Genomic DNA, 26,895 nt, shown 5'->3' with positions numbered 1-26,895 from the left:
TTGGCCCGCACACCAGTCCCAGCCTGAGCAGATGACAAGCCTCTTCCTGGGGTGGGGAGAGAAAGGGAGGGGGGCAGAGACAGCCACCCGGCTGGGGTGCAGGGCCTGGGAGCTGGGCAGTTTTGGGCTGGGATGGCTTGGAGAGGAGACTCAGCAGAGTGCTGGGTGCTCAGGGGGGCTGTACACGCTGCCGCCGGGGGCCTAGAGCTGCCAGCCCGACTCCTCATGTCCACGCAGCCCAGCACAGCCGGGATATCCCGGAGACGCGGTGACCCCTCTGTTCCACGGGCTGGTGGAGTCCCGTCTGGCTGCTAGGGGGCAGGATCGGGGAGCTCCCTGACGTGCCGCACAGTGGTGGCAGGAGTGGGATGCACGGCCCTCTCTGGGTGGAGCTTCCAGCAGCAAAGCGTGAGGCGCAGTAGAAGGAAGGGGCCCGCGGAGCCAGGCGTGCTGGAGGCAGAGTGAGGCGATTCCTGGGGCGCTGCAGCCCTCGGGCGGTGAGTCTGTGCCCTGAGGATCGGCGGGGAGATGGCCTGCGCCAGACCTTGCGGGGCTGTGCAGAGAGAGGGGCCTGCCCATGGGGAAAGCAACCACGGCCCAGCAGATTGACAACGACCAGCCCGGGGACTGGGATCCTGTCCCAGCGGGCAGCAGCCAGACACCTGCCAGGTGTGTCAGGCTCAGACCGGAGGGAGGGCTGGAGTCTGCCAGGCAGACACAGTGCCCGCCGGCAGCGGTTTGGCCAGGGCGGGGGCCGGCCCAGCAGAGCTGCAGCGGCTGGGGATCAAGCTGAGGCTAAAGGAACTGGAGCAGCGAGAGCGGCAAGACCGTAGGGAGGAGCCCTAGGAAGGAGAGGCAGAGCAGCGCGAGAAGGCAAGGGGCCCTGCTGCTGCCCTGTGTGCGCCTCCCCCCAGGAACACCCCCCCATCGCCCTGCTCTCCCCTCCCCCCAGGAGCACCCCCCCCATCGCCCTGCTCTCCCCTCCCCCCAGGAACACCCCAGTGGCTGTGCAGGGGTGGGCACAATCAGAGCCATAGCCCTGTACCCACAACCCCCCTCCCCTTGTATCCACAGCGTCCTTCACGCTGGGCCAGGCAACAGCAGGCTGAGCAAGGGAGCGGCCTGCCCCCCCCCACCTCTGCAAACAGACTTCCTGCCCCGGCCACGCAGGCCCAGTCTGGTGCTGGCTGGGGGGCAGCCCGTTCCCTGCCCCCACTCCATTTCCAGCCGCTGCGGGGTGGACACCCCCGTCGTGGCATCTCCGCCTCCCCCCAGCAGAGAGGGCCGAGCGCTCTGGGGCCGAGTTGAAATACAAATAACCGATTTATTGGCAAAGTGGCAATCACGTCATTGACCCAGTGCCGAGAGCCGTGGCCTGTCCGCTCCAGCCCGGCCCCCGCGGGGGGCCACAGGCTGCCTGAGCCACGTGCTCTGGGGCTGGAGCGTGAAGCCATGAGCAGAGCGGCAGGTGGGTCGGGCAGGGAGCCGCCCACTTCCTTGAGCCAGGCAAGATCCAGCTGCGAGCTCCACGCTCCCCTCCCGGAGCTGAGGGAGTGACAGGTACGTGGCCCACTGGGGTGGGGCGGAGCCACGGCTTACGGTGCAGCCGTGGCCCTTTTGGGAGACCCCTCCCCACTCGGCACCAAGGGCGCTCGGGTGCTTTGATCCGTGCCCAGTAGAAGCGCAGCCGCCTCCGTCTCGGCTGGGAGGAAGCAATCTGGCAGCGTGAGCGGGCGGATCCGCCCTGCCCGGCATGTGCCCGCCCTCTGGGTACCTGGCTCGGAGCCTGGGACTCTCAATGAGCCGATTCCGCCACCCTGCCGCTTGATCGCCCAGGCACCTGCTGTCCCCCACCTGCGAGCCAGGCTCACTGGGGCTTGAGGCCGTTGTGGGGCTGGTGCTGCAGGGCCCGGGGCAGCGTTTGGTTGATGAAGAAGGCTTTCAGGCAGAGGTCCCTGACGGCGCGGGGCAGGTAGTGGTGGATGAAGTACATGAGCCAGACGCCCTGCCCCGGGTAGTAGCGCGGGGCCGGGCGGGCCGAGACGAGGGCGTCCGTGATGCTGTTCACCACCAAGCTCAGGTCCTCGTTGGCGAGCTTCATGAACTGCACAAACTGCTTGTGGATCTCGTGGATGTACTCCTCGCCGTAGTCCTGCAGCAGGGCCGCCGGCAGGCTGGCCAGCAGCTGCTCCTTCTTCTCCTGCCAGTAGGCCGGGTTGCAGCTTATACCTGCAAAGAGCCAGAGGGCCGTAAGCCCCAGCGCCCACAGACCCAAGGCACCGGTGCAAACCCAGGGCCGAGGGCTGGACAACCCCCCCTCACTGGGTAACTGCTTAAACAATAAGCAAGGAATGGGGAGCAGGCAACCCCAGCTGGTGCGGCTGAGTTCTGCTCTGCGTGTAGCCAACCCCCCCGGGCTCCCTCTGGGCTGCGCGCTGCAAGGATTTGTGAAGTACTGAGCCGCATCCAGGCTGCCCAGGTCTGCGTTTCCCCGCTGCCGGCAGCACTTCTACCTTCGCTTCCTGCTGTTACACAAGAGCGGTTAAGTCACAGCCCTGCACTGCCAGGGCGAGGCAGCCACCTGGCAAGCCGGGCAGCTGCTGACGCTAACTTGGCAGCAGTCGCTCGGCTCGGCAAGGCGTGACAGCGAAGAGGAGGGCAGCAGGGGACGGCCTCAAAATCTCTGGGGAAAATCATCCCAAAGCTTCAGCCGCCCTGGGAAGCAAAGCGGCTGAGGCTGCACGCGGGAACGGCCCGGCTGGGTCAGACCGCAGGGCCATGGAACCCTAGAACTGGCAGGGCTCTCAAGAGGTTGAGGCCAGTCCCCTGCCCTCACGGCAGGACCAAGCACGGTCTGACCATCCCTGGCAGGCGTCTCCATCCCTGGAGATACTGAGGAGCAGGGTGGACAGACTCCACAACCTCCCCAGGCAACTTCTTCCAGTATTTAATCTTGACAGGCAGGAAGCTTTTCCTAATGTCCAACCTAAACCACCCCTGCTGCAACTTAAGCCCATTGCTGCTTGTCCTGTCCTCCTTGTAACACCCTTTTAGCGGTTTTCAAGTACCTATCAATCCCTCGAGTACGTCGAGACTGCCTGGGTTTTCTGGGATCCCAGAGGTTTGCTCTTCCGCTTTTTCTTCGCAAAAAGATGAGGGCCAAATGGCGGACAAGCAATCTGAAAAAGCTACGCAAATTGCAGAGCGCAATTTGCGTGGCTTTTTCCGAAAAAAGGCCATAGTGAAGACCTAGCATCTGTCGTCTCTCTTCCAAACTAAACAAACCCAATTCTTTCAGTCTTCCTTTGCAGCTCATGTTCTCTCTTTCATCATTTTCGCTGCTCTTCTCTGGACCCTCTCCAATTTCTCCACGTATTTCTTGAAATGTGGTGCCCAGAACTGGACACACTAGTCCAAATGAGGCCTGATCAGCAGAGAGCAGAGCGGAAGAATGACTTCTCACGTTTTGCTCATAACACTCCTGTTGATGCTGCCCAGAATAAAGTTTGGGTTGTAGTTTTTTTGCGTTGTCACATTGCTGACTCATATTTACCTTGTGGTCCACTCTGATTTGTGCTTGTGCACATCCCCCGTCATAAAATACAACACTAGAACTGGGAGCTACCTGGAGAGGCATCGAGTGCAGTCCCCTGTCCTCACGGCAGGACCGAGCGCCATCGACACCATCCCTGACAGGCGTCTGTCCAACCTGCTCTTCAGTCTCCAGCGATGGAGACTTCCCAACCTCCCCGGCAACTTATCCCAGTGTTTCACCACCCTGACCGGCGGGAAGTTTTTCCTAAGGGTACATCTAGACTACATGCCTCTGTCGCCAGAGGAATGTAGATGAGGCTACCAGGCATAGGAAAATGAAGCAGCGATTTAAATAATCGCCGCTTCATTTAAATTTACATGGCTGCCGCGCTGAGCCGATCAGCTGTTTGTCAGCTCAGCGCGATAGTCTGGACGCGCGGGTGTCGACATCTAAGGTATTTGTCGACCACCCAGGGATGCCTCCTGGGATGAGGTTTACCCGGGTGGTCGACAAATGCCTTTGATGTCGACACCCGCGCGTCCAGACTATTGCGCTGAGCCGACAAACAGCTGTTTGTCGGCTCAGCGTGGCAGCCATGTAAATTTAAATCACTGCTTCATTTTCCTATGCCTGGTAGCCTCATCTACATGCCTCTGGCGACAGAGGCATGTAGTCTAGATGTAGCCTAATTTTGGCTGAGGAAAGCTTCCTAGTTCCAGTGAGTGACTTTTTCAGCTCAATGCCCTTGTCTCACCTAAGACTCACATGGCCTGACCTAGGGTTTGAACCCAGGCCTTTCAGATCCTCTGTACCGCGTCAGCCGTAGCAGAGCCGGCTGCAGAAGGAGAGTCTGCCTGTGCTTTGCCAGTGGGTTACCTGTCTCGTTAAGAGCCGGCCCTGGTACACGGTGGGGGCAGATGGCCGGGTCTGGATTAGACCCAGCCTAGCTCAGTTCTTAGCCCTCCCAACAAGGAAGCCAATGAACGGTGGCTCTGGGACGTGAGCCCAGGTTTTCTGAGCTGCTCCTGTCCCCGACCCCTCCAGGGGTGCTGAGTGAAGGCTGGGAAGCGATCTGCACCCACTAACTGCAGTGGGGGGCACAGCGGGGAGGAGAACACAGCGCCCAGCCAGGAAATGCAGGCGCCCTCTTCCCACACGGCCGGTTTTGGGGGGCAGGGCATCACACCCCAGTGAATGTGCCGTGTGCAGTTGTGACAAGCCCCAGGTGGTACCCGCCCTGCCGGCAGCGCTCTCGCTCTTACCGGTTTTGAAGTAGCCGGGGAGGATCACGCTGACTTTGACCCCCCAGGGTTTCAGTTCGTTCCGGAACGTGTCCATGAGGAGGGTCAGGGCAGCTTTGGAGGCCCCGTACGCGGCCAGGCACGGGTACGGCATGTCGCCTGGGGCAGAAGGAAACGCGGCCGCGCCGTTACTGCCAGCACGCCCGGAGGTGCCAGACAGCAGCAGCGGGCGGGTAGCAAGCACAGGGACCGGCCTGTCCTGACCAAGAGAGACGGGGAGGGAACCTGGGCCAGTCACTACGGAGAGCGAGTCCTCGCTCTTCCTGAGCCCCGGGGCACTGGGCACCCCCTGCCCTCTGTCTCCACCCCTACGGCGGGTAGAGACCCCAGGAGCCAGCGAGTCCAGCCCCCTGCCCAAGGCAGGACCAACCCAACTCAATCAGCCCAGCCAGGGCTTTGTACAGCCAGGACTTTCACACCTCTAGGGATGGAGATTCCACCCCCGCCCGCGCCCTAGGGAACCCAGCCCAGCGCTTCCCCCCGCCTAGGGAAATGGTTTTTCCTACTATCCAACCTAGACTCCCCCACTGCAACTTGGGCCCATTGCTCCGTGTTCTGCCCCCACTGAGACCAGCCTGCCTCCTGGCTGCGTTTGCTGCTTCACTTACGCCGATACTGTGGGAATGAGGAGCCAGGTAAAACATATGGCCAGGGGTGGGCCCAATGTCCCCTCTAATTATGTTTTTTACACCCTTGTGTGGAATAAATTTTGTTTTATGCACCAAGGGCACATGCGGATGTGCACCACCAGGAGAAACACATGCTAGCAGCCATGGGTGCTCTGCTAATCAGCTGGGTGGCATCTGAATCTCTCCTGGGTGGGGCAAACTCAGCTTGGCCTCTATGTGCCGGGGCCGGGCGTAAGACAGTGAGACCCTCGCGAGATGCATCAAATCTGCCTCCCAGCCTGAGGTGGATGGGACCTGTAGGCTGCTGTCCAGGCTATTATATGGACGAGCCAAATCCCTGGGTGGGAAGTGGGGGAAATACATGGCCAATTTCAACTTTTTGGAGAAAAAAAAAATCAAAATCCAAAGCATTTGGGCAGAAAGCCAAACTCTTCCCCTTCCAGGGTGCTGCCGCAGGGCCCGGCGAGCCGGTGTGCAGGCAAAGCCCGTGCCTGGTCCTTATGAGCCGGGCTCTCAGGATTGGACTACATCTCCCACAATCCCTCACCCGCTTTTGTGGCTGGGATGGGGCCTCGCTAGTCACATGGCCGTGCTGCTTCCCAGGAGGCAAAGACTGGCAGGGGTGCCTGGCAATCTTCCCGCTAACCTTTCCCATCCTTGTGCGGAATAATGTTACGTGCACCCGGGTGTGCGTGAACGTGCACCTCCAGGAGAAACAACCTAGCGGGGGGCGCTCTGCCAATCAAGGGCGGCACGTGAACCTCTCCCGAGTGGCCGCCCAAGCCCCCAGCTTACAGGGAACACGGGTCTGGCCCACAGAGTACAGATAGCTGGGCTGTGAATTCAGCCATGGCTCTGTGGAGCGGCCCGGTGCAGGAACCATTGCCGGCGGTGTTGCCACTGGAGTTCTGACAGCTGCTGGAGCTGGGAGGCCTGCTGGCTTTGGGAAATACTTGATGAGAATTTAAGCCCGGGACATGGGCAATCAAACGGCAGCTCCCATGAAACTTGGGCCTGCCAGGAGCTGGGCGTGGATGCCGGGGATGGGTTTTGCCTGTTCGGCTCGTTCTCTCTAAAGCCCCCGGCATTGGCCGCTGGCGGAGGACAGGGTGCTGGGCTAGACGGACCATCGGGCCGACCCCGCCTGGCCCGTCTTACGAGGCCCAGCGGCCCCGTTTCTGAATTGGAATAGTTCGGCTTGGGGCAAAGCCCGAAGTCCAGCCCGGGAATGTTCCCCTGAAAGACAGAGCCGGCTCGCGAAAAGCGAAGCCGTTTTCCGTCCCTCTAGCCTCCCCCGCTGCTACCTGCCGGGCTGCTGACGGTCACGATGCGGCCCCGGGCGGCGCGCAGCTGTGGCAGCAGCGCCTTGGTGAGCTCCAGCGTGCCGAAGAAGTTGATGTCCATGCAGGTGCGGAACTTGCAGAGCGGGGAGAGCTCGGCGTCGGCGATGGTGTCGTCAAAGCCCGCGTTGTTCACCAGCCCCCAGAGCCCTGCGGGGCGGGAAGTGGGGGGGTCAGCGGGACCCGGGCGCGGCCCCTGGTGCCTGCCGTCCTCGCCTTGCAGGGGGCTCTCCCGCCGCAGAGAGGGGACCCGCCCCGGCGTGCTCTCCCGGGGCGGGGCCAGAGGCTTGGAGTCCCCCTCCCCACGCCGGCAGCCGGAGGGCGAGGGCAGAGCTAAGCTCAGGGCCAGTAGGGGCCGAACCGCCGACGCGGACCCCTGAGCAGGTCTAGGGATGGCTACAGGGAAAGGGAGACGTTCTGGTTAACTGGGATTGGGGGGCCGCAGACGGGTGGGAGGCTGCTCCAACCCAGCCGCGCTGCCAGTCACCCAGTTACCAGGGAGCGTCGACTGGGAACGGTGCTGCCAACCTGTTCTCATCCCTAGGCCGATCTGAGGGCCCTGGCCTCACGGCAGGACCATCCCGTTTGAACTGCACCAGGCGTGTGCCCCTTGGGCTAAGGGCCCCCCCCATTGCCACGCCACCTACCTGTGCCCACCGTCTGGGGTGCCACAAGCTGCTGGGCTCTCCGGATGTCGTCCGGCTTGGTCAGGTCCATCTGCAGCAGCGTGAGCCGCGGGGAGCAGCTCTGCCGGAGCTCCCTGGCGCCCGCGCCCTGCAGGTCCAGCACGCTGGCGAAGACCGTGAAGCCCAGGGCGTCCAAGTGGCGCGCAGCCTGCTTGCCGAAGCCGGAGTCGCACCCTGGGACGGGACGAGAGGAGGGTCAGCAAGCGCCTGGGGACCTCTGTGGCCACCCACGCCCAGCCTGCCATCCAGGAAACACGGCTGGACTGACAGAGGTACAGACGATGAGAAGCCGTGGCAGCTCTCTCAACACTGCACCCCCTCCCGCCGATGGGCAGTGCTCCCTGTAAGCTGAGCACTTGGCTGGCCACCCAGGGGATTAGTGGCGCACCCACAGCTAGGTTTTTGTTTCTACAGGTGGTGCACATTTGCATGTGTTTTGGTGCACATAAAATTATTCCACACATGGAGGAAAAAGATTAGACGGCGCATTGCCCACAACTAGTGGTCCCTATAAGCTGAGTGTTTGGGAGGCTGCCCACGGAAGAGTTACGTGCCACCCGGGTGATTTGCAGAGTGCCCACAACTGCTAGCATGTGTTTCTAGGGGTGGTGCACACCTACACTTGCCTTGGTGCATGGAACAAAATTAATTCTGCACACAATGAAAAAATTGAGGGAATACTGCCGGTGGGTAGAAAACACACGGGGGCCAGGGTGTGGGGCAGAAAGAAGGCACAGGGACCTAGCTAAGCCACAGCCACGAGTGTGTCCTTATGGGCCTGCTGCTACCACCGTCACTTGCCGCCCCCATTCCCAGCCGGAGCGGGGGTGTGGAAAGGGCACTAAGCCATTGTGCCCACCACCGGGCCCAGAGGGGGACATGTGCCCAGAGCAGCCGCTGGGTCCCTGGCCGGCAGGGCAAATGTGTCACAATCCTGTCACGTGCGCCACGCCAAGGACGGGTACGTCTCGTCCTGCCTGGGTGGCTGGGCTCAGGCCGGCCCGGCGCCGCGCCGGATCCTCAGCGGGAGCTGGGGCCTGAGCGCCACCAGCTGTTCAGCAGCACTGCCCAGTTACTGCAGCCAAGGCGGCGCCATCCGGGCGGAGCCGCTGGACGGCCCAGCTGGGGCAGACTTGGCAGCCGGGTGGTGGTGGGGGGGGGGGGTTAAAGCCACGCACGTGTCCCAGAGCCCCACCGGCGTTCATAGGCCTCAGGGTGGGGGAGAGGGACCCGCTCAGAAGCTGTGTTCCTGAGTAGAGACAAGGCCAGGTTGGCCCTCGAGTCCGATGCCCTCAGGACCCGACCGGGGCCTTGCGATTTGCCGGACCACGGGAGGGCGAAATGGTCTAGTAGCATTCTCCACACGGCCCCGGCGTGCTGGGCCTGTAGGGGCCAATGAGAGCCAAACAACAGCCCCCACCACGGGGAGCCAGGCCTGGGGGGGCGTTCGACAGCCTTTACGAGCCCGCGGGAAACGTGGCCACACCCGTGCTCCGTGGCCCTCGGGCTAACACACGTCGCGCCGGCCCACGGAGGTCGCCGGCCCTTGGGCGTGGGCATCATTTGACTTCTGCGTGGGGAGGGCGGGGCTCAGGCAGGCTCATGCCAGGGCTGGCGAGTGGCCTCCACCTGACTCACCTCAGCGGCCACCCACTCGTCTGGGTTGTGGGGACGCAGCCAATAAACATAGCGCCAAGCAGGGACTTGGCTCAAGAAGTTTGAGAACTGCTCAGGGTGCAGGCAGGGGGGTAGCTAGGGGCTGGGTGCGAGCAGGGGAGTAGCTAGGGGCTGGGTGTGAGCAGGGGAGTAGCTAGGGGCTGGGTGCGAGTAGGGGGGTAGCTAGGGGCTGGGTGCGAGCAGGGGGGTAGCTAGGGGCTGGGTGCGAGCGAGGGGGGGGCTGGGTGCAGGTGGGGTGGGGGTGGGGGGTTCCAAGTGCAGCTCCCAGCTTTGGCCCCCTGGTGGGTGACAGGGCTCAGTGGTCTGGGGTTCAGTGGTGAAGCCCCGGGGGCCCCCGAAAGGGCTTTCAAATCCATCAGCCCCATGGGAGAGCTTTTGGGGCAGGGCACTTGCAGGAACGAGGCTCGGAGCATGAACAAGGCCTCGCTTGCAGCCCCCTTGGGTTTCTCTGGTCATTCTTCCCTTTTGGGCTGTGTGGCACCCCCCACCGCGCCACCCCCCCCCCGCGCACAGCCCCTTGTGTCTGCATTGGGACCCCTGGGAGACCCCGCTCGGCTCCTACTCCAGCTTTGCCACGAGGGGCTGAGACTTGGGCGGTGGCTCCCAGCAGCTGAGCGATCACCCCACGAAGAGGCGTTTCAGCGCTCTCGCCTTCCGTCCGCCAGCTCCCAAGAGCTGTGCTGCTGCCCGCCGGCCGAAGAGCCGTTCCCCGGCAGCCACCCAACCTCCGGCGCGGAGCCTGCGGAGCACGGACGGGCCCGGGGGAGCCATGTCCAAGGCACGTGGGGCTCACGCTACAGGACGACACCCGCGCCACGCCCCAGCCTGCAGCATAAAGCATGACCCCAGCCGTGCAGAGCCGCCCCCGTGGCGCGCACGCCGGCCCCCAGCGGTCCCAGGCCCCTTGCGTCCCCACACGCGCCGGGCGTGTTTTTGGTGCTGCCGCGAGGTACAGGAACGAGAGCCCCGGACACTGGCCTCTCGCCCACGGCCAGGCAGCAGCCAGGCCGCATCTGGCAGAGATGGGCCGAGGCCTTCGCTCTCCAGGGCCATCCCTAGGTACCACAGGGACGCCTCACGCAGGCACCTTCCCCCGCTGCTGCGCCGGAGCCAAGCCGGGCGCAGCTCCACCGCCTCGCTGAGCTTCCCCTCGGATCTCCTCAGCCAACAGGCAGCCAGGGAGGAGCCGGGTGGGGACGTGCCCTTGGCACAGAGAGCCAGGAGGTCACACGGCTGCTGTTACCTCTCGGAGGAGGAACAAAACCTCATTTATCTCCAGCCCCATCGCACGGAGCCCGGCGCTAAAAATAGCCGCAGCTAAACACACCCCGGCTCAGTCGCAGGGGCCACGCGGACACCAACGCCCTGGCCCGGGCTGGCTCTGAGCTGGCACCGTCCGCCCCCCCCCGCTACCCTCCGCCAGCCCCACGCCTTCACCTACGGGGCCCTCCCTGCGGTCGCTTGCCAAAGGCTGGGCCGAGCGGCGAGTGCCCAGCCGGCTGGGGGCCCATGGGGACCTCCTGGAACGGAGCCGGCAAGCGAGCTGCATGCAGCCCCCCGGGCCCCACAAGCAGGACTGGCCTCTGCTCCCCACGGACCCGGGCACTGCCGAGCTAGGGGCCGGGGGGGCTCCTGTCCCTATACGCACGCTGGTGCCCGTGGGCCGGCTCAGTCTGCAGCGGGGAACGCCCGGCCGGCCTGGGCCGTTCTGGGCCCCCAGCGTGCCCCTCGGCCAGGGGGGCAGGGCAGGAGACCTCCCCTCGGGATAGCACACGGGAGCTGAGCCCCGTGACTTGCACAAGGGGGAGCCCCTCTCCCCCCCACGGCAGCGACCCGGCGGGGGCCTTTGGTCTCCCTGCACTGCCCTGAGGGAAGGGGGGCGCCGGAGAGGTGCCCAAGGGACGAGCAGAAAGGCCCCGTTCCACGTTCCCCTCCCCCCAGCAGGACCCCCACCGAGCCCCGTCTAACGCCGCCCAGCGCCAGGGAGGGCAAGGCCCTGGGGGCTCCTCAGTGGGGGGCACTGGGTGCTGGTCAGTTCGGGGCACCCCACTGGAGCCGGCCCAGGCCTGTGGCACCCGCAAGGCCCACGCTGCTGTCTCATGTCCGGCTCTCCCGCCTGAGGGGCCGCAGCCGCGGGCAGGGCGCTGGGGGGGGGACTCCTTGGGGCAGGGCTGCGCCCAGGCCCGGGCGGGTGTGGGGCAGGCCGGGGAAGAGCCGCCGGCCCCGTGCACCTGCAGGGAGGGCGGCGTGGGGCGGAGAGAAAGGAATGAAAACAAACACCCCGGCGCGTACAGCCTGTTCCCGGGGCTGATGGCAGGGCTGATAAGGGAGGTGCAGGCCAGCCCGCTGGCCACATTAACCATTAACAGGAGTGGGGCGGGCCCGGCGCAGGAACACAGCGCTGCGTCTGCCGCCTGCCCCCACGCACGCCCCCCCACGTCCCACCGGGCGCCGCGCCCGCCCTGCACGGACACGCGCCCCCACAGCACCTGCTCTCGCGCCCCTCGCCTCCCCCTCCTCCCCCCACAGCCATGCACGGCGCGAGCCCAGGGCTAGGAAGGGGGCCTGTTCTCCGGAGGGGCCCTGCCCTATTCGCCGCCGCAGCTGAAAGCGTGTGGTGAACGGGGCAGCAAGAACCTCGACACCAGGTCCCTGCCGGGGGTGCCAGCGAGGGGCGGCCAGTCGTGTTTAGTGCCTAGGGAGCCCAGGGCAGGGGGTTCAGGAGTCAAGGCTGGGGGGGAGGGGTGGGTGCCATTTTGGGGGGGCTGCTTCAGCTGCAGCCAAGCCCTGGCCTAGCTAGAATTCACCGGCGGCACCGCCTGACCCGCAGCAGCGCCGTGCTAGGACACCGAGGGCGCTCATGGCTCTCACACCATTAAAAACGTAAGAGGCGCCAGACGGGGTCAGACCAAAGATCCAGCCAGCCCAGTATCCTGTCCCCCGACAGCGGCCAGTGCCAGGAGCCCCAGAGGGAGGGATCCCTCACGTGATCCCTTCCCATCACCCATTCCCAGTGTCTGACAGACGAGGGCCACCCTCCCTGCCCAGCCTGGCTAACAGCCATTGATGGACCTGTCCTTCATGAATCTATCTAGCTCTTTTTTAACGCTGTTAAAGTCTTAGTCTTCACAACATCCCCTGGCAAGGAGTTCCACAGGTTGCATGAGAAAAAGCTTGGTTTGTTTTCAGCCTGCTGCCTCTTAATTTCATTGGGTGAGCCCTAGTTCTTATGCAGTATTGTGGGAAAAAGTAAATCGCTTTTCCTTATTCACTTTCTCCACACTGTCATGATTTCATAGACCTCTGTCCTATCCCCCTTTGTCTCCCCATTGCTAAAATGAAAAGTCCCCGGCTTGTTAATGTCTCTTCACAGGGGACCTGTTCCAGACCCCACATCACTTTCGTTGCCCTTTTCGGAACCGTTTCCAATGCCAAGAGATCTTTCCTGCAATACGGTGACCACGCCTGTAAGCAGCAGTCGCCACGTGGGCGTGGGCTGGTTTTATAGAGGACCAGGGACTCGTGCTGGCAGGTGGGTGCGGGCTGGGTTGTGGAACTGGTCAGGCCGTAGATGGCCCCCGGGATGTGAGTTCGAGACCCCCGATCTACAGCGACTCCACGCCCCCAGAGAAAGGCCCAACGTGCTCCGTGAGCAGGCAGGTGCCGCTGGACACATTCCTGCTGCCGACAAGGCGCCGGTTTCGAACAGCCTGGGGAAGTAGCCACTGGGACCATCTGCCAGTGCCCACGGTGGAGGCTCACTGAGACAGGACATGATCCTCCCCCCAAATGGCAGGGGCCAGACCTCGAGCAGGCAGCAGAGGGAAGGAGGCAGCCCCCAGCTCAGCAGAGATCTGGTGCTGCCGGGGAAACTCAGCTGCTCCCCAAGAATCATAGAACCCCAGGGCTGGAAGAGACCTCAGGGGTCAGAGTCCAGCCCCTGCCCAAGGCAGGACCAACCCCAACTCAATCAATGCACCCAGGGCTTTGTCACACCGAGACTTAAACACCCCTAGGGATGGAGACTCCACCCCCTCCCTAGGGAACCCAGCCCAGCGCTTCCCCACCCGCCTAGGGAAATCGTTTTTCCTAACGTCCAACCTAGACCTGCCCCTGCAACTTGAGCCCATTGCTCCTTGTTCTGCCACCTGCCCCCACTGAGAACAGCCTCTCTCCAGCCTCTTTGGAACCCCCTGCAGGGAGTTGACGGCTGCTCTCAACCCCCCTCACTCTGCTCTTCTGCAGACTAAACAGACCCAAATCCCTCAGCCTCTCCTCATAGGCCATGTGCTCCAGCCCCCGAATCATTTCGGTCGCCCTCCGCTGGACCCTCCCCAATGCGTCCGCATCCTTTCTAGAGCGGGGAGCCCAGAACTGGACACAATACTCCAGATGTGGCCTCACCAAAGCTGAATAAAGGGGAATAATGACATCTCTGGATCTGCTGGCAATGCTCCTCTTAATGCAACCTAATATGCCATTAGCCCTCTTGGCTACAAGGGCACCCTGCTGACTCATCTCCAGCTTCTCATCCACTGTCACCCCCAGGGCCTTTTCTGTCTGTGACGGCGCATTGGGGTTCCCCCGTCTCCTGCACCCCCGTAGTGGCACAAACCGACTCCGCCAGCCAGTAGAACAGAGGGAGTTTATTGCTCCTCGAGGATACAGCACAGCACAGATGTAATCCGGTTACAGGAACTGGGGCTAGGATGCCTCAGCCCCCCTTGATATGGGGGTGACTGGGCCCCTAAATTCCAGCCCCTTTCCCTAGGCTGTGTCCTCAATGATCCCAGACAGAAACTAACTCTCTTCCATCCCTGCCCCCAGCCAGGGGCGGCATCCCCCTTCCTTTGTTTCTCTCCCTGGGGGGTAGCTGGTCGGACAGGTTGAGAGACCCTTGCCTAGTGACTCATCCCCTGTCCTGCTGGGCCGTGCTGCAGCCAGTGGGGGTCACCCCCAGCCCACTGCCCAGCATAGCAACCAGCAAGGTGCCCACACTACGTCACACTGTCAAACTGCTGCTTGGCCAGTCGGTCCCCAGCCTGTCACAATTCTTGGGATTCTTCCATCCCAAGGGCAGGATTCTGCACTTGTCCTTGTTGAACCTCATCCAATTTCTCCCGGCCCAATCCTCTGATCTGTCCCGGTCCCCCAGGGCAGAGGCCGGCTCTGCATCACGCCACTTGCCACGAGGGCCAGCTGGTTTAAAGCAGCAAATCCTGGCGGTTTGACACTGCCGGCCTGGATTCCGGCTGGATCGACTCAGCTGTGGCCCCCCACCCGGGAGAGAGCCCAGAGCCTCTTCCCATGGCGATGGGGCTTGCCTCGCACCGTTGCTTCTCCAGACCACTGGGGGAGGAGAGAGCCCAGCGGGCGGCACCGCCGCAGTTTTGGAAACCTTGTCGGTGGCACCCGCCTGGCAGAACGTTTCCGTTTGAAACGAGTCTGGTTTGACAAAAGTCAGCGGGAAGGAAACGTGGGACTAAAACGGGTGCAAATGCTCAATGGGGCAAGAACAGCTTTGTAGGGGGCACGCGCGGTGGCCGGGTCAACCCCAAACTCGTTTCTCCCCCCCCCCCCCATTTTGCCAAATGTTTCGAGAGCAGGGAGGTAATTTGAGGGGGGGGATTTTTGTGGACTTGCCCATGAAGAGCCCCTGAGAAGCACAAGTCTCCCCAACTCCTGCCAGATTGCCCCACCGTTATCCCCACATCTGGGACCCCAGCTCTGAGCCCCCCAGCTCTGGGCCCCGAGACATCCCAGGGCTTGGCCTATGCCTGTTCAGTAGCTCCCCTATCCCCACACAAAAAAACCCACTCCCCAGGCCGGAAACAGCGGCTGAGCTTTGCTGACAGGACTCCCCGTCTCCCGCCGCGGGGCCTGGAGGGCTCCCCAGGAACCCCGGAGGAGCGAGGGGGAGCCAAGGGGGCCACACAGAGAGGACAGCCCCAGGCAGGCGTGGGAGTGCGGGCGGTGGGGGACCAGGCTGAAAGGAGCAGAGAACCAGCCGCCACCAGCCTGCTGGGTCCCCGGGCCCAGTCTCAGAGCAGGGAGCCGCTCGGGGCAAGAGGCCTCCAGGCAGCAGGAAGGGCTGATGGAAAGAAATCTCCGCTGGCCACGGTAAGGCGGCCCCTCCCTTCGCTGGGGATCTCCGCGCCAGGAGCCGGCCGGGGCGCGAGGCACCGGGGTTCAGTCCCTGCTCCCCTACTTCAGTGGCGCCTCGTAAAGCGCCCACGCAACTGGCTGAACCCCCACCGGAGATGACGCTGAACGTGGCTAAGTCCCCGTGTCCCCCGCCCCTGCCAGCTGCATCGCCCGGGGCCCCCCACCACCACTATGGGGTCCTGCCCAGAGCGAGGGAGAGGGACAGCAGCTGCCCACAGAGGAGAGAAAGCAGGGATGGCCGAGGCCCGGGAGCACCGGCTTCCCTGCCAGGGAAGGAGGGACGAGGCTGCCGGCCGAGCCGTCTAGACGGAAGGGGAATCGCCCAGGGAGCAGAGCCGGCCTGGAACGCCGAAAGTTGGGGGCGCAAGAAGGTCAGGTCTCCCCCCACCCACTGGAACGCGGCCACCCCCGGCTGGAGATGGGAGGACGAGGCGGCTCGGCATCAGAGCTGGAGCCTGAGGAAACGGCGCCGGACGGAGCTTGGCAGACGCTGCAGGGCAGCCTGACCGGCGCACTGAGCCTCCGGCCACCCACGCCTCCCGCAGCAAGAAGGGGCCGTCTCCAGGGACACCGGCCTAGGCCCTGGCGGCACGACTCGGCCTCCGCTACTGCGGCTTTTTGCGGGCGCACGGCCAGCGGGCGCGTCCTCGCCTGGAGCGCCCGTGCCGAGGCCAGTGGGGCAGGGCCGGGGGCCGGCAGCCTGAGGTCCCTGCTCCCCAAGCCGGGAGCCCGGCCTGGCCGCAGCGTCTACGCCATCCGGCTCCAGCGCGGGGGGCCTGCAGGGGCCCCTCCCCCTTCGCCCTGCCGGGGGGCAGGAGGAAGCCAAGCCCGGCTGAGATGGGGCAAGGCGGCGTGTGCCTAACCGGCCGGAGAAAACGGCCATAAAGATAAGAGGCAAAGCTCCGAGTGCCCGGGCCCAGCCTGGCTTTTATTGGCCATTAGCCCCGCTCGCTCCCAGGGCAGCCAGGCGCCAGGCCATCTGGTCCTGCCAGCTGAGCGGCACGCGAAAAATAACTTAATTCCACAGGCCGAGCGCGCCAGGGGGCTCCCAGGCCGGGGCGCAGCGCGCTGGGTGTCAGCCAGGCTGCACAGAACCGCCGTGCCCAGCGCCAGCCCTGCGGGGCAGCCACCCGGCCACTGCTCCTCCCAGGGAGAGCCCTGCCGAGGGGCCTTGTGCGGGCCAAGAGGTGCGGGGAGTCACCGGCTCTGCACCCCTGGCCGCTCCGCCGGCTGGGCGAGCAGCAGGGTTCTCAGGGCCCAGGGACACGGAGCAGCCAGCCCAGCCCAGCCCAGCCCGGAGAGGGGAGAGCCCTGACCCCCTCCCTGCCCCCCGAGCCAGCCCAGACGGGCCCACTCCCAGCAGATGGGTCCCAAGGCCTTTGTCCTGCCTCCCAAGCCAAAGGGGGCGGGCGGGTGCTCCCCTCCCGGGCTCAGCTCACCAAGGGCCTTGGCCACTGTGTCTGCATGGGAGGCTGCCACAGCCGAATGCCCCTCTGCATCTCGGTATCAGTGCCATGGCCAGGGAAACTGAGGCACACACACGGGGTTACGGCAGGACAGGGGACGTCACAGGCCACATCACCAGGGGACTAGAGTCCCCACTTTGACAACATCCTGTGCCCAGGAAAGCCAAGAACGGGCAGCAGCACGAGCCGCCTTCTTCCACCACGGGGCAGCCTGCTCCCCGCGGCCCCCGGCCCGACACACCGCGGTGACCAGGCGCCGGGTACAGCCCCCGGGCAGGCTACGCGCGAGTTCTTCTGGGGGAGACGGTCTGGAGCGGCCGACGCATCCCGTGGCGCCACCGGCCTAGGTGCGATTCGCCGCAGGCTAAGGCCACCCCGCAGGGCGCCGGCCATCACCAAGAAGCCGGCTTCCGGCCCCTTGCGTGGAGCTGCGCCAGGGCGGGCCGTTCCCACGGCTTTTGTGCGCAAAGGAGAGCAGCTGCAGGGGGTCTCAGACTCATAGACTAAGGTCAGAAGGGACCATTATGATCATCTAGTCTGACCCCCTGCACAGTGCAGGCCACAGAATCTCACCCACCCCTCCCAGAATAATCCTCTCAGCTATATCTCAGATATTGAAGCCTTCAAATAGTTTGAAGACCCCAAGATGCAGAGAATCCTCCAGCTGTGATCTGTGCCCCATGCTACAGAGGAAGGCGAAAAACCTCCAGGGCCTCTGCCAATCTACCCTGGAGGAAAATTCCTTCCCGACCCCAAATATGGCGATCGGCTGAACCCTGAGCATGTGGGCGAGACTCACCAGCCAGACACCCAGCAAGTTCTCTAGAGTAACTCCTAGCATCCAGACCAGGCGCTCGGTCCCACGGTTCCCTGGCAGGGAGACCCCGACTGCCTTGCTGGGGCCTCTAACATCCGGGCCAGGCAGCCGGGCTGGGAGAAGGGGCAGAACCCCGGGGCAGGCTGGGGTGGAACTAGGCCTCCCGTCTCTCTAGCTCAGGGCCTCAAAGAGTCCATGGACCCTGAACCTGTAGAGCACAATTCATCCCTTCCCCTGCACATCCCGCTGCCTGGCTGCTCCAGGCTGCCTTTCCACCCCGCCCCGCCCGCCTGCAGCAACCTGGCCAGGGAGCAGAGCTGGGTGGGGACAGCATCTGGGCCGGCCACTTGCCCCTGCCGCCCCCTCCGACAGGCGTTCCCTTTGGCTTGCCAGCTGCCGTGACCCCACGTTCCACAGCGAGGGCCCCCGCCCGCAAACACCCCATTCGGCCGACGCCTCTGCCACCCCCAGCCACTGCCTGCCCCGGGCTCTATGGAGGGGGGCAAAGTGAGCACCCAGCCGGGGAGGACCCCACCCCTTCTGTCTGAGGTCCCGCCCCTGGAGCCAAGCCCCGCCCACCCCAGCCTGATGCTTCTGGCCCCCTGGAGGGCCGGGGCTGCTGTGCCATGGCCCCAGCCTTCCTGGCGACCAGGGCATGCAGGTAATTTTAGGGAGGCTGTGCTGTCCCTTGCCGCCATCACCGGCCGCCCAGGGACTGCCAGGGAGGGGGGGTGAGAACGGCTTCCCAAGAGGCCAAATGTCCCGGGATCTCTGCAGTCCAGGGCCAAACCCTGCAGCCGCCTGACCCGGGGGGAGGAGTGAGGGGGGTGTCAGCCGGTGCCTGACTGTGTCTAGCAGCTCTGCGGACAGGGCTGTCCCCGCGTCCAGAAGGTCTCTTGCCAGAGGCTGGAGAGTCTGGTGAGCTGGGAACGGGGCCGCCCCACCCCGGGCGGAGGGAAAAGCAGATCTCTGCACCTTCTGGCTGGCAGGTCCCCACCATTCATCATGCAAAGCCGAACCCTCCACCGGCCCCCAAGCCACGAGGGGGGACTCAGGGCACGCACGGCCGAGTCTCTGCCGCCACCCATCCTAAATGTGCTCTCTCGGCTCCTTGCCAGACTGTCCGGGCGGTTAGAAAAGCAAATCAAGTCCGAGGCAAGCCCAGATCCCCCTGCAGAGCAAGGACCAGGGACCCGTGCGCTGCCTCTCAGCGCCTGCGCGTGGACCACGCCATCGTGAATGGCACGAGCCCCCGCTACCCCCACTCAACGCAGCCGCTTTCCCTGCGAGCTGGCGCGACGCCCCCAGCAGTCACAGAGGGAGGGATTTCGCATCCACGTTCCCAAGCATCGTCCTCTACAGCTGGGGAAACCAACGGCACTCTTCCTGACAGGGCCCCGCTCCCGGGAAACGAACGGCACTCTTCCCGACCAGGGCCCCGCTCCCGGGGAAACGAACGGCACTCTTCCCGACCAGGGCCCCGCTCCCGGGAAACGAACGGCACTCTTCCCGACCAGGGCCCCGCTCCCGGGAAACGAACGGCACTCTTCCTGACAGGGCCCCAGTCACGGGAAACGAACGGCACTCTTCCTGACAGGGCCCCAGTCACGGGAAACGAACGGCACTCTTCCTGACAGGGCCCCAGTCACGGGAAACGAACGGCACTCTTCCTGACAGGGCCCCAGTCACGGGAAACCAACGGCACTCTTCCTGACAGGGCCCCGCTCCCGGGAAACGAACGGCACTCTTCCTGACCAGGGCCCCGCTCCCGGGAAACGAACGGCACTCTTCCCGACCAGGGCCCCGCTCACGGGGAAACGAACGGCACTCTTCCCGACCAGGGCCCCGCTCACGGGAAACGAACGGCACTCTTCCCGACCAGGGCCCCGCTCCCGGGAAACGAACGGCACTCTTCCCGACCAGGGCCCCGCTCCCGGGAAACGAACGGCACTCTTCCTGACAGGGCCCCAGTCACGGGAAACGAACGGCACTCTTCCTGACCAGGGCCCCAGTCACGGGAAACGAACGGCACTCTTCCTGACCAGGGCCCCGCTCACACTTTCCCTTCCTGTGCAGAATAAATTTTCTTCTGTGCACGGCCGTTGGTGCACCACCAGGATAAACACAGGCTGCCGGCTGTGGGCACGCTGCTAATCAGCTGGGTCGCCCCTGAATCTCTCCTGGGTGGCTGCCCAAGAGCTCAGCTTAGGGGGAACCCTGCTGCCCCCCACTTTGGGGGTGGGAACCGCAGGACTCGGCCGGGGCAGCAGCCTCTCTCCGTTTGCAGTAACTTGTGCGCGGAAGGAGCCTTGATCCCAGTCGGGGAACGATCGCGGGTTCTTTGAGCACAGCCCGGCCCGCAGGGCTCTCGCGACAGCCGGTAACTCCGGGAAAAACAGAGGCAGCCAAATGGCCGAGTAAGAGACTCCAGAAGGGCTGCGGGGCCGTGTGAGCATCACCCCAACGATCCGTTCAGACCCTGGGAGGGTTCAGACACCAACCATGCGGACGACTCCGGGCCTGGGAGGGAGCGGAGGAGGCCAAGCCGGGTGAGCTAGAGGTGCCTGGGTCAGGCCTGCTCTGTCCCCGCAAGGGGCGAAGGGAGCCGAGAAGCACGTCGCCCCACCGGCAGCCGAGGGGATGGAGTCGATGGCGGGCGACTGCCCTCCCTGCCGCCCCACGGGGCTCCTCAGAGCACCTCTGTGACGGCGTGTTGGGGGTCCCCCGTCTCCTGCACCCCGAAATGGCACAAACAGACTGCACCAGCCGGTGGAATAGAGGAAGTTTATTGCCTCTCCAGGATACAGCACAGCACAGATGTAATCTGGTCACAGGGCTGGGCTAGGATGCCTCAGGCCCCCTTGAGATGGGGGAGACTGGGCCCCTAAACCCCAGCCCCTTCCCTAGGCTGTCTTCTCCATGCTCCCAGACAGCCAGCCACCAACTAACCAACTTCCAGCCCTGCCCCCCAGCCAGGGCAGCATCCACCTTCCTTTGTTCCTCTCCATGGGGGGTGTCTGGTCACTGGTTTGCATAGTGACTCATCCTGTTTTGCTGGGTCGTGGTACAACAGCCAGTGGGGGTTCCCCCAGAGCCAGCAGCATAGAAACCAGCCAGGTACCCCCACTACGTCACAACCTCCCAGGCTGACTCCGCGGGGGGCTGCTCTGCCAGGGAGTGCCGGCAGCCCCGATCCCCTTGCTGAGTTCTCCATCCCTCCCTGGCAGAACCTGGGCTGTTCTATCCCAGACAGCGCCCTGCCCTCCAGGACCTCCCTGGAGACATGGCTGCTCCCCTCAGCTCGCCCTAGGAGAGCTGGACAGGGGGAGAAGGGCGGGGAGGGAGCAGTGGATCCGGTCTCTGGTTCGGACCCCCCGAATTCAAGCCCCACTTCTCCCCCTCCCAGGGGCCATGCAGGGCAGGTGCGGCTCCAGAGCCCCGCCCCGGGCACGCTGTGGATTCAAGCGAGGCAGAGTGACCTGACAAGGACCCGGCCTGGCCCCTGGGAGGCCGAGACACCGGGCTTGGTGTTCTTCCCTCTTCCCATCACCTTCAGACCGGATCGGCCGGTTTGGATTCTTCCCCCCGGCCCTGCAGGCCTCCCTGGCCTTTATGGAATTCCCCAGGCAGGCTGGAAGGGACCAGCGCGGAAAGGGAGGCAGGAACTGCCGGGGCTTAGCCCACGCCTGGCTGCACCTGTCCGTGCCCAAGAGAGAACCGACGGGCGAGCTGGGAGCCCAGCCAAGATCGGGGGGGGGGGGGGGGAGGCACGGCACGCACACATGGGAGTCAGCAGATTCTAAACCCCCAGCCCCCCCTCCCACAGCTCAGCCTTTCTGCGTTCACCAGCTGGTTGTGAAAAGAGACACACCCCTAGGAGCCGTGAATTTACCCACAATGCAAAGGGGAAGAGAGACTAAATGACTGGACCAAGAGTACATGGGAAGCCTGTGGCGGAGCGACCTGAAGCCCAGTCTCCCAACTTCCCACTCTGGTGCCCTCACTACTAGGCTGTTCTACCCCCACTGCCCAGGGCAACCTCTGTCCTCCTCCCCGGGGCTGCACCCCCCCCCCCCCCCCAAGGCAGAGCACAGACTAGGACCCCCGAGACAGCACAGTGTGGCTCGGGCCCATGTTCTGTGGGGGGCCTGAGGACGGTTCAGGGTCTGAGCCAAGAGCAAGAAAATCCACCACTTAGCACGAGCACCGGAATCGCGGGGGGCCAGGGATCAGGTCTGCCCCATAGCAACCGCATTGCCCCCCATGCTGGGAAGCATTAGACCCCCCCCCCCAGAGACGGCGCTGCACGGAGGACGCTGGCCCGGCCCGGTGCAGCAGGACCAGGAGTGCCCTCCGACCCAGCTTACAACACACCCAAAGGGCCTCTTGGCACTGCCCACGGAGGCCAGCTCCGCACCTGGGGGCGAGGGGGGCGGGAATTTGCTGTTGCTCTTCTGCTGGAGGAGGCCAGCAGCTCCGGCCCGAGGGCTGGGCTTCTCCCAGGAGCAGGTACCGGGAGGGGCCGGCTCAGCTGCCATTTGGTGCTTTCAAGCGAGCGAGTCAACACGAAACACCCAACCCCCGCTGCTGACCTGGGGCCTAAAATCCACCCTGCATGGGCCAGGGCAAGGCCGTGGGGGAAGACGGGCAGAGGCGAAGGGGACCCAGCACGGTGCCGAGTCGGATTTCCACGTGCCCGCGCCCCAGGCCGGATGCCCGGGGCTCAGCACGCCCAGGTGGGGACCAGCCTTGCCCGGAGCTGCAGGAGGGGCTGGTGGGCTGCTGCCTTCCTTTGGAATCCAGGGTGCGCCGGCCGTTACGGAGCCAGACCAAGGCACTCAAGGGCGCCTGTGGCAGAGGGCCGGAGGGGCACCACGCCAGCCCTGGGGAGACGGAGAAGCCAGGTCTGCAATTGTTCAAGGGTGGGCGGAGCCGCCGAGAACGCCAAGGTTGCAATCACATCGTTCCTGCCCCCGGCCCAGAACAGCCCTAGGGGTGCCTGGGGCTCCGCAGGGAACACCCGGGGCACGGATGCAGGCCGCTGTCAGAAACCCAACACCCAAGCCCCGGCGCGGAGGGAGGAAAGTCTTGTCCCCGGAAGCCAGGCACATCCATGCATAGGCACGGGAACTGGGGCGCTGTAGTTCCCGCGGGTTCCCACCCTAGTGCCTGGGGTCCTGGCTGCCAGCCCCAGCTGGGGGTGGCCAGGGAAAGAGGGGGCTTAGCACCCCCACTTTGCTAGGGGGTCCAAAAGGTTAACCGGTTAAGGCTGCCCCTCCCTTGTGCTTAGGACACCGCAGCTCTGGGGAAGCAGAAGTCACACTCTCGCGCTCTAACCACTCCCCCACGCTTCCTCCAGCGCCCCTCTGCTCACCCGCTGAACCTTGCAGCAGTGCAGGACGGCAAAGGGCACGGCCCACAACTGCCCTCTCGCTCGCCCGCTGCAGCCAGGCTGGGGAGGGGGAATATTGTCAAAGCTAAGCTAAGCACAGACGAACGCCTCAACCAGTTACCCGTTGGTATCCCTGACCGGCAAGCCGGTCGCCCTTACCAGGTGATGCTTACCGAGTACTGGTTAATTGCTGCCCAGCAATGGCCCCTTTCCGGGCCCCCGCTTGGTTAACTGGTTAAAATGCTCAAACAGGATTTTACGCCCCTACTGCCAGCAGAGCAGATCCTGGTGCTCGTCCGCCCGTGGCAACGTGGCCTGTAAGTGGACAGATCCGAGGGCTGCCGTGTCACGCCTGCCAGCACAGCGCCGACCGGGCACGCCCCCAGCAGCATGTTGGTAGCAGGCGACACCTTTGACGAATGCCCAGCGTTGGCTCAGAGCCACTGGGAGGCAGAAGCAGCCTGCGGCCAGGGCCAAGGCAGAGCCGTGCAGCCAGCCAGCCGGCCCTGGGCCACAGCGATCTCCCGCTCCCGTGGTTGGGCGTGGCGTGGCACGAAGCCCAGCAGAGAACCTGGAAGACGACCCCCCCCCCCCCCCCCCCGGGTCAGGCAGGATGCCGGGAAGAGGAGCGGAGGAACAGAAGAGCACATGTCTGCAGGGCAGGGCAGCACCCGGGCGCAAGGCAAGCCTGGCCAGACAAGGGAGGAATGGGCGAGGGGAGAGAACAAATTCTTGGCACTGGCCATGGGGAGGGAGGAGGAGCCGAGCAGCACTTCTGTCCCCAGTGGCTGAGACTTCACCTAGCTCCCTCTCCCCAGGCTGGGAGGCACCTACAGACCATCTCTAGGGCTGCCCTGGGGTCGCCCCTCCGGCATTGACGTGTCAGAAGAGGGGCTTAACATGAGGATGGAGAAGGGAAAACAAGTCAGGGCTGCGCTGGCCAATTCTGAAGGGCCAGACAAGCCACGTGCCAGTGTGAGGGAAACTGAGGCAGCCCTGAAAAACGAGAGGGATCAGACCTAGGGTACGGCTACACAGTAGCGCGTTGCTCACAATAAGCTACGCAGTCGAACTGCGCAAATTGGGTAACTTCTTCCGAAAGAGCTTTTTTTTTTTTTCCCTCCACCCTAAATCTTGAAAAAAAATCGCTGTTCCCGCATTTTCCTTAATCCTCGTGCAGCAAGCTTTGCAGGAAGCCAGAATAAGAAGCTCGTTATTTCAAAACAACAGTGCCAAGCACGATGTCGGGCTACTGGCCGTTCCCTTGAACTAGCCCCAGTGGAGACGCAGCCCTAGGGCCCAACCCCGCTGTCCCCCACAGCGCCTGGTCCCAAAGCCTTTCCGAAGATGCCAGACACGCTGAGGACACAAATGGAGCAAGCAGAGTAATTTCCTCTTCCCACGGCTGTTCGGTTTCCTTTTAACTCCTGGCAGGTGAACGGCCCCCGCTCTGCAGAGGAGTGGCCGGGACTGGATTCCTGCGGGCCCAGGGACTGTGAGATCTCCCGGGGCCGTGCAAGCCAGGCCGTGCACCGAGGGAAAAGGGCAGCACCGACGGGGTGTGTCCCGCACCCAGAGGCGGGCGTGGGGGCTATAAAGTCACCATAAATCGCAGGGCGGGGCAGTCACCTGTTCCAGAGCCCCAGGAGTTTGCCAGGAGGAGGACCGGGTTCTCCGTCCTTAGCAAACCGACCCAGCGCCTCGCAGGAGGAGTTTCGCTGTCTGGGGCGCCGGCCCTGCAGGCCTCTTTCCACCGTGGGGAGGCGTGTCCGGTACCCCCTGATCCTGCACCCCCATCCGCGGCAAGAGGAGACTGCCCGCCAGTAGAACAGAGGGTTTATTGCTTCTCCAGGACACAGCGCAGCATAGACGTGATGTGGTTACAGGAGTCAGGGGCAGGCAGCCTCAGACCCCTTGGGGTGGGGGTCGGGGGTCCACCAGCCCCTCAGCCCTCAGCTTAGTCTCCTCTCCATGTTTTTCCAGCAAAGATTGCCCTTCTCCAAGCCACACCCTTGATCAGACCCCTTTTCTCACCGGGTGAGAACTGGTTGGGCCATGGACCCGTGACACGGAGCCCTCAGGGCGACCCCCCCCCCCCCCGCTGGGCAGCGCTTACAGACGCAGGCCAGTAGGGGTCACCCACAGCCCACACAGCAACCAGCCCCCCAGCTGCGTCGCACCCCGCTCCTACGGCCGCTGTTCCTGCGGCAGGTGAATGCCCGGAGTGAATGCCGGAGGCGTCGCACAGCCCTGCCCGGAGCGGACTGGGCCGTGCCACAAGGCAGGTCGTCACCGCCCCAGCCTACGAGCCTAGGCCCCAATCCGCCTGAGGGAGGCGCCCTCGTCCCGGCTCCGTGTGCTGTCACCGCCCCCAGCATCACAGCTGGGCCCAAAAGCCGCTGCAGCCGGTTTCCTTCCCAGCAACGCCACGGCTGCCGGCCTCAATTTCAGCCCTTTCCAAACCGCTCTGGGAGCTGCTCCCCAGCACGCCTGCTCCCAGCCCCTCCTCTTCCCTCCGCTGTGACCTCCTAGCCGGTCTGGGCTGAGCGCACCCAGGGGAGAGGGACCCCCGCAGACGCCCGGCTCGCCCGTCCTGAGCCCGAGGACCTGCAGGCGACATCCAAGAGGCCGAAGATTTCTCAGATAGCCAGCCGTAGGCCCCCCACCAGCGACAGGCAGGGCAGGAATCAGCCAGGAGGGCCCCCGGCCCAGCACGGAGCACAGGAGCTGGGCAGCCGTGTCCCCCAGAGGAAAGCAGCAGGCTGGAGAAGCTCGTGCCCAGAGGAGGAGCGACTTGCTCGTAGGCGCTGCCGGCTTCCATCTCACCCCGAGACTACAGCGGTCCTGCAAGCGGAGCGGCCTCTCCCAGGAGCAGGGTCACCCTTCGGCAGACGCTCTGCACAAGCGCTCGGCGGGAGTGCAGGACGTGCCCGTGAGCTGAAACCATCACCTCTGCCCGCTGGCCAAGGAGCAGTGGGGACTGAAGAGAACTGGGAAGTGCCCCAGGGGGAAGGGAATTAGCAGGAGACACCCCCGGAGACAGGCAGCCAGCCCCAAGGGGGGGAGAACTGGAGAGAAGGGACAATCACCCTCTGAGGGGGACAGTGGGAAACCCGGAGATTAGCACCTTCCAAGGCTGGGGGACTGCAGCAGGACCCTGCACACCCCACGGACTCCCATGGGAGCCCACGTGGATAAAGTGGGGGGCTTTTGCCATCAGACTCTGGGTTGGGTCCTGCAAGCCAGGCCTCGGAGGAGCCTCGCACTGCAATCGGTGAACCCCGACCCCTCCCTCAGGGTCAGTCTTACCTAGCCAAGGAGACGGACTGGAGCCCCGCCAGGCTGGTACGCACACGTGCACACCCCCTCCCCAATGGTTTCAATGCCTATGCTGCTTTTCATACTGTAGTTAACAGACACGGCCAGAGCGTGATACTCCACGTTGGGTCACTACCGGACAGGATGACCCCGTCCCGGTACTCCAGAGGGTGTGGCACACAGCAGTTTGACGGGACACATTCTTAAGTTGGCAGGACCAGAACACTCGCAGGAGGCCTTTGCTTAAAAACTAGGGAGGGGCTGCTGGGTCTGTTATTTTTAATCAGTGCAGGGAAACTGGGGACGTGCCTGTGACATAGTGGGGGGGAACCTGCTAACTCTCTGGCTGCTGTCTGTAGCACCACCGAGCAGACAAGCGATGAGTCACTATGCAAAGAGGGGATCCCAACTGGCTTGGCCAGCTGACCCCCATGGAGAGGAACAAAGGAAAGTGGATGCTGCCCTGGCAGGGGGGCAGGGCTGGGAGAGAGGGAGTTAGTTTCTGTCTGGGAGCATGGAGGAAAGGCTGGGGGGTTTAGAAGCTGAGACCGCTGCCCCCTATCAAAGGG

At 64.1% G+C, this 26,895-nt stretch overlaps 1 protein-coding gene across 1 annotated transcript in view; it reads right to left on the bottom strand.

Moving 5' to 3' along the window:
* Positions 1-1,299: 1,299 nt before the first annotated feature.
* The window catches only part of HSD11B2 (hydroxysteroid 11-beta dehydrogenase 2), a 36,729-nt gene continuing 11,133 nt past the window's right edge, over positions 1,300-26,895 (bottom strand). The window contains exons 2-5 of the mRNA XM_075940564.2: positions 7,453-7,665; positions 6,770-6,955; positions 4,798-4,935; positions 1,300-2,229 (exon numbers count right to left, since the gene is read on the bottom strand). Coding sequence (XP_075796679.2) covers positions 1,868-2,229; positions 4,798-4,935; positions 6,770-6,955; positions 7,453-7,665 — 899 coding nt within the window. The 3' untranslated portion in view covers positions 1,300-1,867. The remainder of the gene's footprint in view (positions 2,230-4,797; positions 4,936-6,769; positions 6,956-7,452; positions 7,666-26,895) is intronic.

Source organism: Pelodiscus sinensis, chromosome 12 (genome assembly GCF_052426305.1).
Source record: "Pelodiscus sinensis isolate ZL-2025 chromosome 12, ASM5242630v1, whole genome shotgun sequence".
Lineage (NCBI taxonomy): Eukaryota > Metazoa > Chordata > Testudines > Trionychidae > Pelodiscus > Pelodiscus sinensis.
The sequence above is the reverse complement of the archived record's forward strand: the minus strand, read 5'-3'. Positions and strand labels throughout refer to the sequence as shown.